Here is an 18,606-nt window from a genome sequence, read left to right on the forward strand (position 1 = left end):
TGCTTTCTGGTTGCGAGTATCATTTGGAAGAATGGAGACTTCATTTCTCTAATCTGTGAGATCATTATTAACTTGTATGGCTGCTGTACGTGATCATATAAAGTGCATCCATCTGCAGAGATTGTTTTATTCATGGTTCAGGTTAGTGGTGGATCTGAAGCCTATTCCAGCAACACTGAATGTAAAGCAGGAATACACTCTGCATAGGACGCCACTCCACCACAGGGCAATATGCGCGCACACACACACACACACAATTGCATCCTTATTCACACATTGCAACTGGTGTATCAATATTTCTTAAATCCTAAACTATCTTGGCTTAGTGGAAATAGAAGGACACAAGAAATAAATACGTTTAAAATTAAATGCTGAGTTTCAGGGAGTTGCTTCTCTGGAACATTTTTAGAGCACAGGTTCCCAACCCAGGTCCTGGAGTACCACCTGTTCTACACGTTTAGTTTTCTCTGCTCTAACACATCTGATTCAACTAATCAGCTTCCTGAGTCTGTGTATGTGTGTGTGTGTGTGTGTGCAGCCAGTGTGTCAGACATGGTTGATCTGGCACAGTTATATTCTTGGCTAGGTATGAATTTCCACCTGTATTTACATGTAGATCACTTTCTAGATGCTGATTTGTCACTCAGTAAGCAAGTAGACTTCTACTTTCTCTGTTTTGGATATCATGTGTTCTGGTCCAGTCAGGAGTTGATTTGTGAGTGTTTTACGCTGACTAGGTTTGTGTTTCTGTGTTCTATAGCTATGAGACAGAGGAGCTTGTAGATGCACTCAAGAAAAAATGTTCTAATTACGTTCAGGTAAAAAGATCCCTGAGCTCGGTGCGTCTGTTCTCCGGTTACACTGGTGGATCAGAGAGGTTTAGGAGAGAGCAGATCTGTGTTTGACTCGACTCCCTCTCTCCATCAGGGAAATTAAACTGTTATCTCTGCTCACTCTGCTGGTATACTGTATAATGCTCATATACACAATACAGTGAGGCCCAAATGCTTCTATATTAGATACTTTTCTAATTTAATACCACATTTTTCATTACGAATTATATTCATAGCAAATTGAGTGAAAATTAAATTCAAAGGTTTTTAGTATTTAGTATATCCACTTTTTTTTTGGCAAGAAAGTGTATACTCAAGCTGGCATGGACTCCACAAGACGATCAGTATTACATCAAATCTTTGTGAGTGTTGTCTGAACATGTGCTTCAGTGGATTAGATAAAGGAAGACTGAAAGACTGAAAGGAAATCTGAGTGAATTATTTGAATTATTGAGAATTGTGACATGTTCAACAGGATGAGGCATCATCTGATTTTCCTCAAGATCATGAGAAGAAGAAAAATGAGCTCTCATTCTTTTTTCGTTATTTTCAACAATATTGTGAATGTGCTATTGACTGATGAGACCACTTAGTCAAGAAAAGTCAGGAACTAATGGGAATCTGTTGAGCAAAATCCACAAAAACCTGACCGAGCGGCTGAGAAAGCGCGTCGAGCGTCAGGGTGAACACGTAGAGGACATGTGGTAAATAATAAATACAAAATTACATACAGTATGTGTAGTTTTACTCTCATTGCTTCCTGACTTTTTGGACACTTTTTGCAGACTGAAAGCAAATTGCTAAAAAGAAATTAAAAGAAAAAGAAAATGTCCTCATGCCATTAGCATGGATGCTAGTTCACCACATTGTGTTTGCTAATTCTATGCGAAAAAAAAACCTCAACCCTGTTTTTAGTTTAGACAAATTTGACAGCATAAACCCTTTATTTATAAATGATACATTTTTAATGGTTAAATCATGTTTTTTTTTAGATTCATGACTTTTAAGAAATAATAAATTTGACTTTAAAAGAGTTTCAAAGGCTAAATCATGGAATCGCCCAGAAATACCATTAAACTCAATCTGAACCAAGTCTTAAAAGTGTCCGAAGTCTTAAAGAATGAGACAGAAATGTGTGAGGAAGAAAATATATGAGTTTGGAGGGTTTTTGAAAGACTTGATCTCTTCAGAAAGCACCGCCAGCAATCCTGAATAAATCACTTCCGCTGCGGTTCGTGTGCGGAGCCGCGCTGCTGGTGGCGCCAGGCCCATGCTGCTCCACACCGCCCTCTTGTGGTAGAAAGGGGAAATTCTCTTCAGGTGAGCGGCTCAGATAAACACTCCGCTCTGTGGTGCTCATGTGAGAGCTGCTGCTGCTCAGAGAGGACAGCTCCCCCATGGAGTGACACACTGCAGGTCAGTTCATATTCACAGCAATACTCTCAGTTAGCAACCGTTTAATGGTTTTAATGGAAACTTGTGCATTGGTGCATTTAGATCTCTCTGACATGCTTTAGATTCTGCACAGGTCTGATATGATGATGTTCTTGTGAAAGAAGTCATTTACTGTGTTTTCACACAACATTTGTTTTGTTGCAACCTGACAGCTTAACAGTGCAGAAGACACTTACATAGACTTATGTCCTATGTCTGTTATTAAATCCAGTGATCCAGTTTAATGAGGTTAATAATCAGGTATATTTTGCATGTTGAATCAGATTTGCTGCACATATTTACCTGAGATAACTCATGAATAATTAATGCTAGATGAATTATACATCTCCCACTTAGGCGAAACTCAATCTCTCCACTCTTCTCGCTCTCTCTTTTACATTCATTGGCAACCCCAAAACATTGCCTCACACACACACACACACACACACACACACACACCTGACCCCCTGCAGTTACCCAGCATGCAGCAGGAGCTGTGGCTCAGGGCCAAATCTCAGGTGATCGCCTCCCTGAAAGCAGTGTGTGCAATGAGGGCAGCCGCCTCGCACCCGCTCCCTCCGCCACCGTACGAACACGAGCTGAAGAACGCTCTGTCCTCCAGCGATGGCAGCTCACTGAGACCAACACACCTCAGGACACGGATGACCAACGGCACGTTTATCAACAGTCATGGGCTTCCACATGGCCACAACAGAGGTCAGTTTGTGTCATAACTTTTCACGTGAGATGAAAATATCACTACATTCATCAAAACTTATTATACACGTTTACAGAATGTAAAAGTTTGTTCTGTTATTAAATGCCACTGTTTTAAAGGGCAAAAGAGAGTTAAAGAAGCAGTTTATAGTTTTTAGAGCCCTCTGCTGGCTGAGAGGTGAATTGCAGTTACAGTGAAACATTACCAGCATTACTATTAGCCTTTATCATCACACACCCGAACACACTCCCTCTGCTGAAACTATCGGTGCCTTGTGAGTTGTGTTTTAAGGAAAATCTGTTTGGGCTTGAGGCAGAGCTAATTTCCAGGCTGGAAAAATGAAAGCCTGAAATACTGCATGAGAGTATTGCAAACTGCAGCTTTAAAGATATTTTTGAAATTACATAATTATTGGGATACAATATATATTTTAGAAAATTTACAAATTGCCCCATTAATTCAGCTCAAATAATTAGGAAATAATCCATACGAGGCTAAATTGTATTTATTGGAAAAGTGAGTAAATTACATTACAATTATAAAAGCTGTAGATAAAATTAGATAATAAAACAATATATTGAAATAAACAATATAAGGTGAAATAGAATTTATTCAAAAGAGCAGGATGACCTTCCCTGGTGGAGAGCAGTGTAAAAAAATTAATCAAAGTATTTCATTTTATCCCAGAAAATGCAGATAAACAAAATACTGGAGAGAGTCCAAGGAATCTAAACAACCCAGTGAAGGCCTCGAGGAGCCATCAGGAGCTGCACAGAGAGCTGCTAATGGCCCACAGGAAGTAAGAGCAGTACTCTTCATGTCAGTTTGTCATCTCTATATGTAAAGATGTAGCAAGTGACACTGATGCTGACCCAACCAGGTTCCTTAGAAAGGAATTGCTACCTTTTCATAAATCGCAGAAGCAGTGAATCGAGGTTGGTTAAAAATTGATGACAGTCTCGTTCTCTCTCTCTCTCTCTCTCTCTCTCTCTCTCTCGTCTTTTGTGTCACACAAACTACGCTTGGCCACACGGGCTGCAATCGTACACCGTCTCACATGAGCGCTGTGTCAGGCACTGTAATGATAGACCTTGCTGGGTAGCTCTTCTTTACAGCACTGAGATATTATAGGGACAGCTGAGAAACATTAGACTGGATTGGTTAAAACCAGTGCTCAGTTTTGTCTTGGCCACAGAATGGTGTAAGAAATTAAATTGTAACAGTCAGGGTGTAATACAACTATAATCAGTGACAAGTAACAACTACTCTCCTGCAGTGACACTAACTAACAGCACTGTCTACACATCGAACCTGATTGGTCAGAATATGTTAACAGTAATAATAATAACAACAACTCTCACAGTAGCACCAGCTGCAAGACGAATCATAGGCTTATATTAATGCGCTCGTTCTGATATGTTTTCGTTTCTATAATAGCAGCTCATTCCCAGAGACTTGTACGGCAGACACTCCATATAAATGGATTTCTAGGAGGAGACTTTTATTTAACATTTAGGGAAAGAGTCTCCAGAGGTAAAGCTGTAACTCGAGGATTTCTGTCTTCAGGACAGAGGGCTTTCTGGATTCTCAGTAACATGACAAGCTGTATTTTTTCTTATTAACATCAAAAGAGAGAATAAAAAAGAGGGTAGTGAGGGAACGACTGTTTAAAGCTGCTAAAACGTAAGCGAACTAACATTCCACAACATTAAATAGAACTATAAACAGGTAAACCAGATATAACTGCACATTCCCATGTATGTTATTCCTTACTTAATATACCTTTAATAATGTGTTCTGAATCACTGCTTGGTATGCTTGATTGCAGAGAATTTAACATAAATGTGTATAAAACATGGTATGATGTCTGCTCTTGCTTCTACCCGTCTCTTCTCACTTGTTTAAACTGTTACGATGAACCAAATGTTAAAAAAAAAAAATACACAGAACTGGATAGCTAGGTCAGTGCTAACCTATGGATACAAGCTACTGGTTGAAAAAAAGTGAATTCAAACCCCATACAAGGCCTTTAACCTGCAACCTCGCAGCCGTGTGTTTGGATTTTATCATGTCTCAGTTGTAAGCAGCTGGATTAAGAGCTTGCCAAATGAATATATGTTAATGATATTCAGTTTCTTTGATATTTTCCTCGTGTTTTGGCTGCTTCGATCAGCGGGAAGATGACGGCATGAAACCTTTATTAGTTCCTTTCTTTTTCTTTCTGTAATGCTTCTAGTATGCCTGGTTGTGTTTTGTGTTTTATCTCTTTTGGGGAGGGCAGGGGTCTGGCAGTGTGCTGTAAACCCGAGCTGCAGATGGTTCTGGAGAGGAGGAAGAAGGAGCAGACCCAGAGAGAGGAGGGGGAGCAGTGCAGAAGCCCGCTGGAGCAGGTCCTCCTCCAACGCCAGCAGAAGCAGCAGGAGGTGATGGTCAGCACCACTTTAACTCCTCATTCTAAATTATGGGATGGAGACTGTTATTACAGATGTGATATTTAGATCAGTATGAGGCTATACATATATAAGGAAATCTAAAATAATGTGTCCTATGGTTACACATAATATACAGGTATAGATAATGATGCCAGAAAAAAAGAAATGTTACTTCCAGGTGCAGCGAGTTCCTTTAAAAAAATGCCTTTAAAAAAATATTTTTTGTAATATTTGGATAAATTCTAGTCACATTTCAGCAGCTGTCAGAAAAATACCTCCTCAGAGATACTGGGCTCCTCTTGAGGTTCCTCAAGGATTCTATGGATAGTTAGAGGCTAAAGGTTTCTATAACCCTCTTTGAAAGGTTATATGGTTCTATATAGAAACTAGATAGAGGAAAAAAACAAAGAACGCTTAGGGGTGCTAAATGGAACCTTAAGAATGTAATATTCAGGTGTTCTAGCCTAGAAGAGGGGTTAAAAAACTAGCTTCAAGAAACTTGGAAAAAAATTGTGGAAAGTATTCAGAGAAACCTTTTTCTGCATTTCACTGATTGGGTTCTTTTTGTTAGAGAAAATATATTAATCTAACATAAATGAAAGAATTACAAAGTGTGTGTGTGTGTGTGTGTGTGTGTGTGTGTGTGTGTGTGTATGTGTGCTCTTTGGTGTGTCCTTTTCCATCTAACAGAGGGAAAAGGAACAGGAGGAGAAGATACGGCATGAGATACAGCTTCTGGAGTTTATCAGAGTGAGACAGAATTTGAGGAAAGTGCATTCAGCGCTACACAAGAACACCAACTCCTGAATATCAGCCACATCAGAGGCTGGCTGTGACAGGGCAAAGATATCTGCTGCAGCGCCCAAAACCTCTCGGAAAAACTTTCAACAGGACTGAATGGGAGTTTTGCATTTTGAATATCACTGTAGCTGAAAACCTCGTGTTTGTGTTTGTACCCCTTTGTCCAGATGTATTTTTTCAAAATCCTAATGCAACATCCTAATGTAGCTCTGGCTTAAAACTCAAGGTTTTAGAGCAACACATGCTTTGTTTAAAGGAAAAATCCACCCTGAAGAGTTGCATATTAATCTTTTATAATTGACATGTGAGCTTCAGTGTCATCCAAGCTTTATTTTGTCACGAAACTCTGAGTTGACTTTTTTAGTTTAAACTTCTTTCATTGGCATGTTGGTCTACTTCCATGTTGGTTAACATTTTCCTACATTACCCACAATGACGTCAGAATACCTGCTGATAGTGGTGCCAGTGGGACGTATGCTGCATTCAACTAAGCAATACTTCACAGGTCGGAATGATGTCATTTTTGCCCTCAGTGCCTTCGACATACAAAGTGGAAAAATTACCTGGGTGCTTGCATGATCGTAACCTGGGAAGGAACTCATAGTTAAGGGGGTGTTTTCTTTGGCTTTTCTTGGTTGGAGGTTGGAAATTACAAGCTGCAACTATGAGCTGAGCTCAGCATGACTCTAATGCTGCATTCGAGGCGAAATTGCGAGTTGTAATTCCCTGTGTACAGCTGATTAAAACAACAGTTTGTTGTTGCTGTGCTGCAATTTCAGTCCAAAATGTTGCATGAATGTTTGAAGCTCACTACAGTAGAACAGTACCAATAGCCACTCAGGCCTGTAACTGTAAAAGTGTTGTTAAAGTCTAGCTTTTTATGAGTTTTACGCGCTCTGACAGAGCAAACAAGTCACTTTCATGAAGGTATCCATGGCTTTTTTTTTTCCACTTCGCACACTGAATGTCCCGAATTGGGAAATGACGTTATTACAACTTGCAAAATACAACTTACAACAAAGGCACCTCATACACAGCACCACTCTTATTGCCCCGCTGTGACGTCAGAGCAGCACACAACTGCTAACTTCTCACAGGAATAACACAAATACCACACCTACCAACAAACTGGCACCACAATCACTAAAAACACCACAAATATTTCAGTAAAACATATTGAATGTGTTTCAAGGTGGATTATCCTTTAACTCTGAAGATACTGTTAGTCTGTTTTCTTTTGTTCTATCCTGTGGGTGTTAAATATGACTTATTTTATTTGCACTTGTATTTGAAATAAAGTAGAGAAAATACAAGTGCGCGTTATTAACATGAATTATGATGTGAGGAAAAGAAAAACATTCACAGAGGATTAAAGCGGCGGACATGCGCAGTGCGAGCGCTTCCTTAACGCTTCCAAACACACCGCGATCACTGGTGCTCTCAGCTGATTGGGTAAAGCGCGACTCGTACTGACCAATGAGCGCAGGAGGGCGTTGGACACGTGATCAGGCGGTGTCTTGGTCATATGATGTGTGCTGTGCAGCTTGCTGGTTCAGCAGTTTGTTTTACTGTGCAAAGTTAAAGAAAAAGCAGACAGGCTGAAAGTGATGTGAGCAGCAGAGCGAGGATTTTAAGAAAAAAAAGAGAGAACCGAGCTCTTAGTGCATTTTCACTGGACAGGTGAGTGTTTAAAAATGTAACATTATTGGTTAAAAGACTGTTCCTGATGTGAATTGTGTGAAGGTAGTCACTAAGGTGTGTCAGTGCAGTAGAGTTGAGTAGAGTGGTGTGTGTGTGTGTGTCAGTGCAGTAGAGTGTGTGTGTGTGTGTGTGTGTGTACTATGAATGGATGTAATGGGCTGGAATGACACTCATCACGTTAGTGCACTTTCTTGTTTCTGGATCTCAGTGCATTTAGTCACTAATGCTGTTTGCTGAACAATGAGGCTGAAAGCACACAGTCTTCATTAGTCTGTTTTTTTCTCCAGCACTTTCTTGAAAACAAGTTGAGATGGAAATAAGGAGAGGGTATTATACTTCAAATGATAGTAATAATGTATTAATATTAATTGCCAAAGAAGGCTCCTAGCCTGTAGTGGATCAGTATAATATTTACCCCTGGTGGTGTACTGATCTTTACCACATATACCAGGAGATAATATGATGTTGCAACAGTTTTAGGAATTCCTGACTCATCAACATATCTGACCTTCGTGTTCAACAGATGTGTGACAGCTGCTCTCATCATACATACAGAAAATTAGTTTAGTAAGATCATGGAGTTTGTCAAGACCCTCTCAGTCTACAGACCCGATCTGTTCAGAGGATATGAAAAAGATTGATGGTCAAATAAAAAGTTATTAGAGATTAGAAATATCAAATTCAGAAAGTCAGACATGTGCTATTGTTATGTGTATATATAAACACTTATTTTTTGTGATCTTTATTCCTAAGGGTAAGAAAGATTTATAGTAAAATAAACTTTTAAAACCTTAATGCCTCTTTTTAAACCTTAATGCCTCTTTTTAAATCATGTGTCTTTTATAAAACTTGCCTTTGTTAAGATAAATTGATGACTGTGAATATTGAATGTCTACATGTGTGTAAATAACATCATACCTACATGTAGCCAGTGTAATGATTGTATAGCCCTGTGTACTGCTTGTTGTTTTCAGGCACAAAGATGGCAGCGTTGTTGAAGCAGTATCGTGAGAGAATACGCACTGAGCTGGACAGAGTTGTGGATTTCTGGCTGAAATACTCTCATGATGAGCAATATGGGTGAAATGATGTGTTGTGCTTAATTAGTTTGTGCTTAATGTTAAGTTTGTAATGTAAAATGTCATTATCAATGCATTATATCTAACTGGCCTGAAAAAAGAATGGAGCGTTTGTGTAGTCTTACTGCTTACTGCTGGTGATCTCTCTCTCTCTCTCTCTCTCTCTCTCTCTCTCTCTCTCTCTCTCTCTCTCTCTCTCTCTCTGCATAAATATGAAAATATAGAACATGGTGCTGGTGTTTCCTAATGCCAGTGATCCCAGTTCTAACCAGAGAGTATGGAAATATGCTCAGATTAGTAGCACTTCCTCTAGAGGCTAATATTGCTGTCTGCTTTATCTTCTAAGACTTGCTTTTGTGCTCTTATTTTAAACATTAAAATCAATCAACCAATACAGAAGTTGCTGTTTCAGCCATTACTGAAGCTGAATGAATATAAGCTTTTTTTTATAATCTATTTAGTAACACTTTACTAATCCTAATGGGCTGTTTCTAATCTTTGCCTCTTCCTCTCTGACACAGTGGGTTTTTTACCTGCATTGGAAAAGATGGGAAGATCTATGATGAGCTCAAGTATGTGTGGTTACAGGGCAGACAGGTAAGAATATTTAAATATTCCAAATTCTCATGTATAATTGATGGTTAATGGGTTTCCTACTGGTTCTCTGGTTCCCTCCCACCTCCCAAAAACATGCTAATAGGTGGATGTATGACTATAAAATGCCCCTAGGTGTGAATGAGTGTGTGAGAGTGTGTGTGCATGGTGCTGTTTGATAGATTGGAGTCCCATCCAGCGGGTATTCCCGTCTCAGCCCAGCATTCCTGGACTAGACTCCGGATGCACCATGAACCTGATCAGGATAAAGGACTGATTAAAGATGAATGAATGAGTTGATGGACAATTGTTTGGCTTGAAAAAATGCAGTATCTTATGATGTCGTACTAGTTTGTGGTGCTAAAGCTGTAAATGCTATTGCAGGTATGGATGTACTGCAGGCTGTACCGCACTGTGCCGAGGTTTCACCGGCCAGAAATTCTTCAAGCTGCCAAATCAGGTGTAATATTTTGCTTTATAAATAGTACATTTATAAATATAGATGTACATAACAACTATAAAAAAGCAAAACTGCACATTCTGCCTATTTTCTAATTATTTATGCTTGATTCAATTTGGGTAGATTTAAAAAAAAAAATCCTAAATGTTATGAAATTAACACAAACATCCTGAAGCCTCTAATATGGGTAATATGTTAAATATGATTGTGTCAGTTATACCTGACTAAAAACATAGTTTAGTTCTTAAATAAGAGGAGTTATTAATTAAACAGTGTCTTGTCACTTCATTAGGCAGGCTAATCTCACTACATATTAATAGCAGGTGTTATTAGAAAGTTAAAGTGCTACAAGGAAGCTGTTTCTGATACTTGTGCTTTGTTATTCAGGCGGTGCGTTTCTCCAGAGATTCGCTCGAGTGCAGGCCTCAGACGGTCCGGGAAAGTGTGCGTTCTGTCTGACGAGGGACGGCAGAGCAGTAAAGGTTCAGAGGACCATCTTCAGCGAGTGTTTCTACGTCATGGCCATGGATGAACTTTCCAGGGTCACAGGAGACAAAGAGATGCAGGTGGAAATGGGAATTTAAAATCATGCTTTAAATTGTACATGGTAGAAGTGATAGATATGGTAAAAATATCATGCCATGATCCACAGTATGCATATCACAGTACGTGGGTTTGCTAACAGAGAAGAAATGCTAGAGTAAAAACTAAACTTTGAAAAACTGAGTTTAATGACGTGCACAAAATGTAGTTATTTATCATGAAGAGGGGAATATCCAGTCTGCTGATTTTTACTTGAGTAAAGGCATAAAAGTACTAATGATAGCCAAAATATTGTGATATAATGGGCTATTAACCTATTATTGTTGTTCTCCTTATAGTGTTTGTATAGCACTTTTTTGATTTCACTTTACATCTTAAAGATTATAAGTCAAAACAGGGTATTTATGATAAATCACATTAAAGAACTCTTGTTAACTGTATACACGGGTTCTTTAATGTCACACATGAATTAGCTGTAAATCTATGAGAATGATCATGCGTCATAATTATGAATCATGTATCATTTGATCATATTAGGAATCAAATGTTTATTTAATACAGTATCTTTGAAGACTAAGGATAATTAACTAAGTTAAACAAGCATAATTTTAATCAGAATAATACAATTCAAATAAGTAAATAAATAAATAACTTTATTGAGCTAGAATTCCTGATGAACCCATAGACGTGTGGAAATTGCACTGCTACTATTAAAAAGTGGTGCAACTAAACATTCAGCTCTTCAGGTGTGCCTTTCGTTCTTCACAGTCCGATGCGGAGAGCATGATGGATCAGTTGGTGCACTGGGTCCGGGTTGACTCGTCAGGTCTGGGTCGTCCTCAGCTTCCTGGCGATCATCCTGTTAACAGCATGGCGGTTCCCATGATGCTCCTGTGCCTGGTGGATCAGCTGACAGAGGGTAGGGCAGAGCTCGCAGAGAAATACAGAGAGCTGGGTGACTGGTGTGTCTCTCAGATACTGCAGCATGTACAGGTGTGTGAAGCACGCAGAGTACATAATGACAAAGTATGACACCTTTTTACAGATACAGATTCTGTAAATGTTGACATGTAGAGTAGCAGATTACATTTTGCTTTTCTGTGTCTGACTGTCTGTCTGTACTTTATTATACAGTATGTAAGAATCCTTGTGTTGCTGCTTTAATGCTCTGTGAAACACCTTGTTCTTGCTGTGTTGCTCATTAGAGAGATGGAAAGGCCATTCTTGAAAATGTGTCACTGGAGGGAAAGGAGCTGCCTGGCTGTCAGGGACGTTTGCAGAATCCAGGTAGTTCACAGGACTAGAATTTCCAGTCTTTCCAACAGTTTTTTTTTGTTTGTGTTTCTTTTCTTTTCTTTTTTTTTTAAACTGTATAGATGAGGTTTGCTAATGGGCTTTGCTACAACATTGCAATATTTATACTTCATAAAGAAAGTTTTGGTTAAAAAGAATTTCAACTTTAGTGTACAACCAAACCAAAGTGTTATATACCTAATTTCCAGCTAAGTCCTTTCAGGAATTGGTGACCTTTTTAATTAAATGAATACTCCAGTGTTCTCAGCCTAATCTCTATCCACCACATATGTAGCTTATGTGTGATTACCACAAACAAGAATTTTGACACATTTCCCTGTACTGAGAAAATAATGTAAATCTTCACCTACAGTGAATGTCCAAGGCAGAGGTATTCAACTAAAATATGTAAAGCTCCAGTTGCGTAAAATTCCTTGCTTTTAAATGTCCAGATAAGCAAATAACGTGACTGAATGGCAACGACTGTTGCATTTGAATGCTTAATCGTTAGTGATTAGTTTAAGACAATTCATAGTGGTTATGTTTTGTTTTGTAGTGTCGAGAATAAACACATACTTCTCTGTCCATTCTAAAATTTTTGTATACAAGCCATGCCAACAGTTCTCTAATCAGACCAAAGAAGTAAATAAAATGAAAAATCTACAAAAGCCTGTGAGAACTCTGCCTTTTATTAGCTAATGCCTCTAGCCCTGTAGCTAGTCTCTGTTCTGATGAGCTGCCTTGAGCTAAATATTGCATATCACGTAAAAGTATGTGATTGGATAAACTGCAGCAGAGGATCTGCTACAGGAGCATCACTGGGTCGTGTTTTGAAAGCTATAGTCGCTGAACAGCAGCCAGTTTCTTTTATAGTTTTATTGGCTGTTACAGTTCTTTTTCAAGTTCTCAGTTTGGTAGTATTTTTATTGACAGCCAAAAGGTCGAAGTGTAGTTGTTAAACTGATTAAAGATATATAAGTGACTGAATTTAACAATCTCCAAGTGAGTTATGAGTAAATGTCAAAATTAGTGTGTGTGTGGTAACGGCACATACACTACAGAGGTCATTAGGTTGAAAAACACTGGTGTTTTCCTTTATTGAAACTGTACAAGTCAGTTTAAACAGACTGCTTTAAGAGAGGCTTGTTCATTTGCATGTTTTTATTTGCATAAGAAACTGAACCACAACACACTTACTGTCTGGCCCAGGTCATGCGTTGGAGGCTGGCTGGTTCCTGCTGCAGTACGCAAAGGCATGCGGTGCTGCAGAGCTGCAGAATGTGGCTGTGCAGAAGTTCATGGAGGTTCCCTTCCTCACCGGCTGGGACAAAGAACATGGAGGACTCTTCTACTTCCTAGACGCTGATGGTCACTGTCCCACGCAGGTTCAGATGATAACTCAGTACAGTTCAATTCAGTTATCTCTGTGCAGCACTTTTAACAATAGACTTGTTTAAAACTAAAATGCCAAACTAGGCATGTGCCTCTGCTTTTTATTACTGATTCCTCCTCACTTATATTTTTGCTTCTTGCTGTTTTCTGAAACACAATGGTTTCAGTATATTTGCTAACATCATAGTAGCTATTCACTAGCGATGTGTCGTTCATGAACAAATCATGAACAACTCTACAAGCTGACCTTTTTAGGTGAGAGCCAACTTGCACATATAAGCCATTTTCCTCTCTCAGATGTAGGCAGTGTTGTTACTCTTGCAGTATAGTTTATTCAAAATGCTCCAGTGGAACCCTCTTTTTAAAATCTCTGCTGTTAACATGAAGATGTGTGTTTGACTGTCAACGGTGTGTATGTGGCAGATGAGTATGTGGTCATGTCTATTATCGGTTGCAATTATTCAAACATACTTTATATAAGATGCAATGCAGAGTAGTGTTTTTTGTTATGGCCTAAATTGCTTCATATAAATTCATAAGAAGAACAGTCACTGATCGGGATACTGCAAATTTTGTCCTGTTTATGAAAAAACAGCAATGAGCCAATTGATCTGGGCAGTTGAGTGGCACCTTGGCAGTACTGGGATTTGAACTCACGACCTGCCGAGCAGTAGTTCACTGTCTTAACCACTGCGCTACTGCTTCTTGCTGCTGTTAAGTCTAATGAAGTTATGTGGACTCCATTAACATGAAAAATAACATGCTAGCATACAGAGGACAGAGATGGTCTTCCTCCATTTCCCAGTATCTCAGAAGGTAGCACAGTCATGAGGGCACCCTGACTTGATTACTCATAAAAAAGTGTATTTTTTTTCTCAGAAGCCATAAAACACCGAGGGGAAACATGATGCATGGTGTGAAATTCTGCTCAGTTCTGAATTAATGACCTGAAGGAGGATATGACACACATTGTACACAAACTGCATTTAGATTTTTTTTATTCATTACAAACCAGTAATTATCCTGCAATAAAAAAAATAAAACTTTTAAAAGAAGACCAGTTGGTCTGTACCATTGGTCAACATACAGTACACTAGATAAAACGCACATGACTCCAGCAGTCTGTTCTCTGATTTTTGTTGTGTAGCTGGAGTGGAACATGAAGCTGTGGTGGCCTCACTGTGAAGCTCTCATCTCTTTTCTAATGGCCTACGATCACTTCAGAGATCCTGCAATGCTGGCGAGATTCACGCAAGTCTACGACTACACCTTCACACACGTGAGTAACTACCAAAAATACCACACCATCAGTCCATATTTTAATGAACTAATATGTTTATCTAATCTTTCAAAAAGGGAATTTTCAGCATTTGCATTGGCTGTTCTGTCTCAAAGCTTCCTCTTTATAAATATAGACATGTGACATAACAGAGATGTAAACACCTCTAAATGATTATTGTATCAGTCGTGCTGATTGGTGACCCGTTTCTCTCTCAGTTTCCTGATGAAGAGCATGGTGAGTGGTTCGGATATCTGAGTCAGCAGGGGAAAGTGGTGCTGGATTTTAAAGGGGGACCTTTCAAAGGTGAGTGCTGTTTATAAAGGCAGAAGAGCTTTTACCAGCTCTTACTGTTCATGCACTGACTGAGCCTCACATTTTCTTACCTCTGCTCATGTGGTTTTTAATTCAGCTTGGGAAACTTGATGCCCTTCCTGTTGATGTTGTTCTGGAAGTAGTACAACCTCTAATTAAATGTCTTGGTGTATATTAAGTAGGGAAAAAAGAATCTGCCAGATATTTGTGCAGCAGATTTTTCAAATGTATTTTCTTGTATGTTAACTTTCTCCAGGGTTCTTCCATGTTCCTCGATGTCTCTACATGTGTGAGAAGATGCTGGATCATCTGCTCACAACACTCGAGTCCTAAATGTATCCACAAACTAATTGATGATATTTTCCGCACTTTTTTCAACTACTGTAACGTTTCTGCTATAGCATATATACATGCTTACTCTCCAAATCAATACTTAGCCTACCTGGTCTGTATACTCTAAGTGCCAGTATTTTACCCAGAGGAGTTGTTTTTATAGAAATGGTAAAGGGAGCAGTTTTTTGGAACATTTCTCTGGACAGTTAGTTGCTGGTATAATGAATCCATGCACACACTAAAGCCAGGTTATGAGTAAACCGCAAAGGAACAGGAGACTTAGGTTTCATAAATGAGTTGGTTTCCAGGACACAATCTTATATCATGTAGCATGTTCAAGCATGTTCAATCAGAACTACATTTCTTACATGTCGCTAAACTCAAGTGGAAGCAGAAGAACAGATGTGTTGCCTGATACTGTAATGTTAAGATATATTCTCTTTAAAGTACTCAATAAGGCAATGCACAAGCAACTCGGACTGGGCTCTGAAATCCTTCCAGAATTAACCTAGATTAAGCATTTGGCATTTAGTCAAGACAGAAAGAAAGACAGAAAGAAAGACAGAAAGAAAGACAGAAGGAAAGAAGGAAAGAAAGAAAGAAAGAAACCTGAATTATCTAACTCTCAGCAGTTCAGTGAGCCAATATAAGCCTTTAGCACAATGTATTGCCTTCAGTGATGAGCTAGACCAGGGGTATTCAACCAAATGTAAATTTCCAGTTACATAAAATTCCTTGCTTAACATGCCTGAGTGGTGACAACTTTTTCCTTTTAATTAGTTTACAGATATAAATAGGTCATGTCGTAAGACCAGAGAGAATAAACAAAATGAAAAATCTCTGAAGATGTTTGGAAATTGTTCTGTTTGTGAGTTGATGTCTTTAGTCTGTAGCTAGATTCTGGTCTGATGAGCTGCTTTCAGGTAAATAATTTCCATAAATGCATTTGATTTTTTTAAACAGAGGATCTGCTAAAGAAGCCATGGTGGTTTACTGAACCTTTTTTTCATACATTTATCAGCTCTACTACAGTGTATTTTCCAAGTACTTGAAATACTTTGTTGAGTCCGCATCCGGATCGTGGTCTGCCAGTTTGAACCGAAGTGGATTATTCATAACAGCAGTAGTGTATAGGAGGTGTCCTATGTCCTGTTCAAATGTTTATTAAATATCTATAGTCACTTTGTACACATGCTTTTACATGTAGTTTATTGCACACATTAACAACAGATGATTTGCTACATTGCAGCGTAGCATGTTAAGCACTCTAAATGCACGGAATTTCATGAACGCTTCCTGTCTAAGTAACGCTAACATTTCTGCCATATTTAGTCACTCCAGCGATTAATACTGACAAACATCTATATGTCTGAATGCTGTCCACATATTGTACAGTTTTAACACATTTTAACCATCTACCTAAACATTCAAGAGTGCCAACTGATTTTTTTTTCCAAGTTAACCAAATCTTGTATTCTACTAATTATGCAATGTTTAAATGTATTTACTCAGTGCTACATCATATTTTTACATTTTCTCATGAGATGTAAATGAGTACTAGTCAATTACTGAGCCTGCTTGCCGGCTTCACATTTCCCCACTGTTCATGTGTTATGGTGTTCAGCAAATACTACTCTGAGAAAATTGTGAAAGTGTACTTGAAATTGTCAGTAAAATTAAAGATTTATTTCAAAATGTGTGTCAACTTGTGTTAGGGAAAAAATGGTTTCATATTCAAGAATTAAAGAAAACATTTCACTACAGACAGTGTGATTGTCAGGTTTGTTCCTCACAGGCTGAACTACAATGGAAGTGAACTGGGTTTGGCTCCAGTAATATTAAAAAAGGTCTTATTTCTCATCAACTGTATGCTGGAAAGACTGTTCATGATGAGACTTTTCGGGGCATGCTGTTAAAGCAAAACAATAAATGACAAGGTGGTGTGACACAGTCCGACTTGAGGCAAACTTACTGTTACCAACCTGAAGTTGATTATTTTCCTCTAAGAGAATGTTAGTCTTTTATTCCTCTTGTACCACAGCCATATGCCAAAGATTGCATTTTTTCCACATGCATCATACTTTTTATCCATTTATAGTCATGTTGTACAATGTCTACATAGTTCCTGTTATTACTTTTGTTATAGCATCCCAAGCATATATAAAGCCCTTCATCCTGAAAACTTAAAGCAGTTGTTTTTCTGACATGAAGTTCCCATGTTGTTACAGAAAATGAATCATCTTCTGACCAATCAGAATTGAGAATTCAACAGCGCTGTGCTATAAACATGTTTAATGTATATGCCAGGATTTTCCTGCTTCAGAAGGAGAGAGAAATCACACATCCACAACTTCCTAAAACAATTCTAAACTTTTATTCTCTAACAAAAGTGAAAAGAAACAAAGGCAACATTGAAATGAAAATGTTTATACACAAACTCACAAGTTGCTTGTCTGCAATACCAATAATAATAATAATAATAATAATAATAACAATAATAATAATAATAATAATGTATTTATTAGAACCCAGGACAAAACAAAAAGGAAACAAAGTGAGTTACAGTGAGGTGTTTGTACAGTTCCTTGGACTTGGGGATGAAAGTGAGAGAAAGAATACAAAAGGGAGAAAAAGAGTGAGACAGAGGAGAGAGAGAGGGGGGAGAATAAAGAAGCAACAGAACAGTAAAGAAAAAAAACCCAAATGTGGAAAAGGGAAAAGTAAGATGTTTCAAATTAAAGTCAGTAGACAGAAGAGGGGTAATGTACAGTGACCTATTTTGGGAAAGTAGCACCAAAACTCAAATGCCGTTTTTTCCCCCCCTTCACTTCCCAAAATTTTTTTTTCGAGTTCATTCAAAACAGAGAGTCTCTCAACAGCCTCAACAAAACACGAGACTCGGTACATAAAAAATACAAGTCATTTTCACGGCATCTGGGCCACGTTCCCGTTTCTATGTCCAGCGCTACCGAACCATTGTCTGTGTGTGTTTAGGTGAACAATGTCACATTATGTAGGAGCGCAAGCTGGCGTTTGGGGAGTTCAGCACTGTGTGGTACAGTTTAATGGTACAGACAGACGGACTGCAGGGCTTGAGTCTGAGTTATCTGTAATGGCCAGTGTAAAGCAGCAGACAGAAGGTGAGTGGAGTCGCTGTGATCAGATCGGCACATAACAATGGAGGAACAAGAAGTCGGCGTGAAAGAGGACAGACATGATGCTAATGCCATCCAGAAACGAGGGAGTGCAGCGCTCAACAACAGGCACCAACGAGAGGGAGTGAGTGTGTGCAAATAGGAAAAAGAAACGAGCAGTGTGTGAGCTTATTAAGTAGAACCTCCATGAAATCTCCTCTACTGTCTGGGTGGGTTTTTTTTGGCCCAGAGTGATTTTAGAACC

At 38.7% G+C, this 18,606-nt stretch overlaps 3 protein-coding genes across 8 annotated transcripts in view; 2 read left to right on the forward strand and 1 right to left on the reverse strand.

Annotated features, from left to right (window-relative positions):
* The first annotated feature begins 2,749 nt into the window (after positions 1 to 2,749).
* si:ch211-218o21.4 (protein FAM107B) lies at positions 2,750 to 7,899 on the forward strand. Its single transcript, XM_053236091.1, has 4 exons — positions 2,750 to 2,984; positions 3,673 to 3,784; positions 5,267 to 5,408; positions 6,108 to 7,899. Exons 1-4 carry the CDS (start codon positions 2,750 to 2,752, stop codon positions 6,222 to 6,224), a joined length of 606 nt encoding a protein of 201 aa, XP_053092066.1. The 3' UTR covers positions 6,225 to 7,899.
* Positions 7,746 to 16,970, forward strand: renbp (renin binding protein). The gene is made up of 11 exons (XM_026925663.3): positions 7,746 to 7,898; positions 8,894 to 8,999; positions 9,520 to 9,595; positions 9,977 to 10,052; positions 10,440 to 10,618; positions 11,364 to 11,588; positions 11,801 to 11,882; positions 13,098 to 13,273; positions 14,428 to 14,559; positions 14,778 to 14,865; positions 15,131 to 16,970. The coding sequence occupies exons 2-11, from the start codon at positions 8,902 to 8,904 to the stop codon at positions 15,205 to 15,207; spliced, it is 1,209 nt and encodes a 402-aa protein (XP_026781464.1). The 5' UTR covers positions 7,746 to 7,898; positions 8,894 to 8,901; the 3' UTR covers positions 15,208 to 16,970.
* Positions 16,971 to 17,562: 592 nt separating this feature from the next.
* Positions 17,563 to 18,606, reverse strand: part of kdm5c (lysine (K)-specific demethylase 5C) — a 21,516-nt gene continuing 20,472 nt past the window's right edge. For all 6 annotated transcript variants that reach the window (XM_034306876.2, XM_034306874.2, XM_034306878.2 and 3 more), the window contains one exon: positions 17,563 to 18,606. This exon is cut by the window's right edge and continues 64 nt beyond it. The gene's annotated coding sequence lies outside the window, so the exon portion shown is untranslated.

This window comes from Pangasianodon hypophthalmus, chromosome 8 (genome assembly GCF_027358585.1).
Source record: "Pangasianodon hypophthalmus isolate fPanHyp1 chromosome 8, fPanHyp1.pri, whole genome shotgun sequence".
Lineage (NCBI taxonomy): Eukaryota > Metazoa > Chordata > Actinopteri > Siluriformes > Pangasiidae > Pangasianodon > Pangasianodon hypophthalmus.

What these genes read in the sequence shown, in the direction of transcription:
- si:ch211-218o21.4 (XM_053236091.1), top strand. Translation starts at nt 2,750, where the DNA reads ATGCAGCAGGAGCTGTGGCTCAGGGCCAAATCTCAGGTGATCGCCTCC. An exon ending in CTGCTAATGGCCCACAGGAA is followed by an intron (nt 3,785 to 5,266) that starts GTAAGAGCAGTA and finishes TGGGGAGGGCAG; the next exon opens with GGGTCTGGCAGTGTGCTGTA. An exon ending in GCCAGCAGAAGCAGCAGGAG is followed by an intron (nt 5,409 to 6,107) that starts GTGATGGTCAGC and finishes TCCATCTAACAG; the next exon opens with AGGGAAAAGGAACAGGAGGA.
- renbp (XM_026925663.3), top strand. Translation starts at nt 8,902, where the DNA reads ATGGCAGCGTTGTTGAAGCAGTATCGTGAGAGAATACGCACTGAGCTG. An exon ending in TCTCATGATGAGCAATATGG is followed by an intron (nt 9,000 to 9,519) that starts GTGAAATGATGT and finishes TCTCTGACACAG; the next exon opens with TGGGTTTTTTACCTGCATTG. An exon ending in CAGGAGACAAAGAGATGCAG is followed by an intron (nt 10,619 to 11,363) that starts GTGGAAATGGGA and finishes CGTTCTTCACAG; the next exon opens with TCCGATGCGGAGAGCATGAT.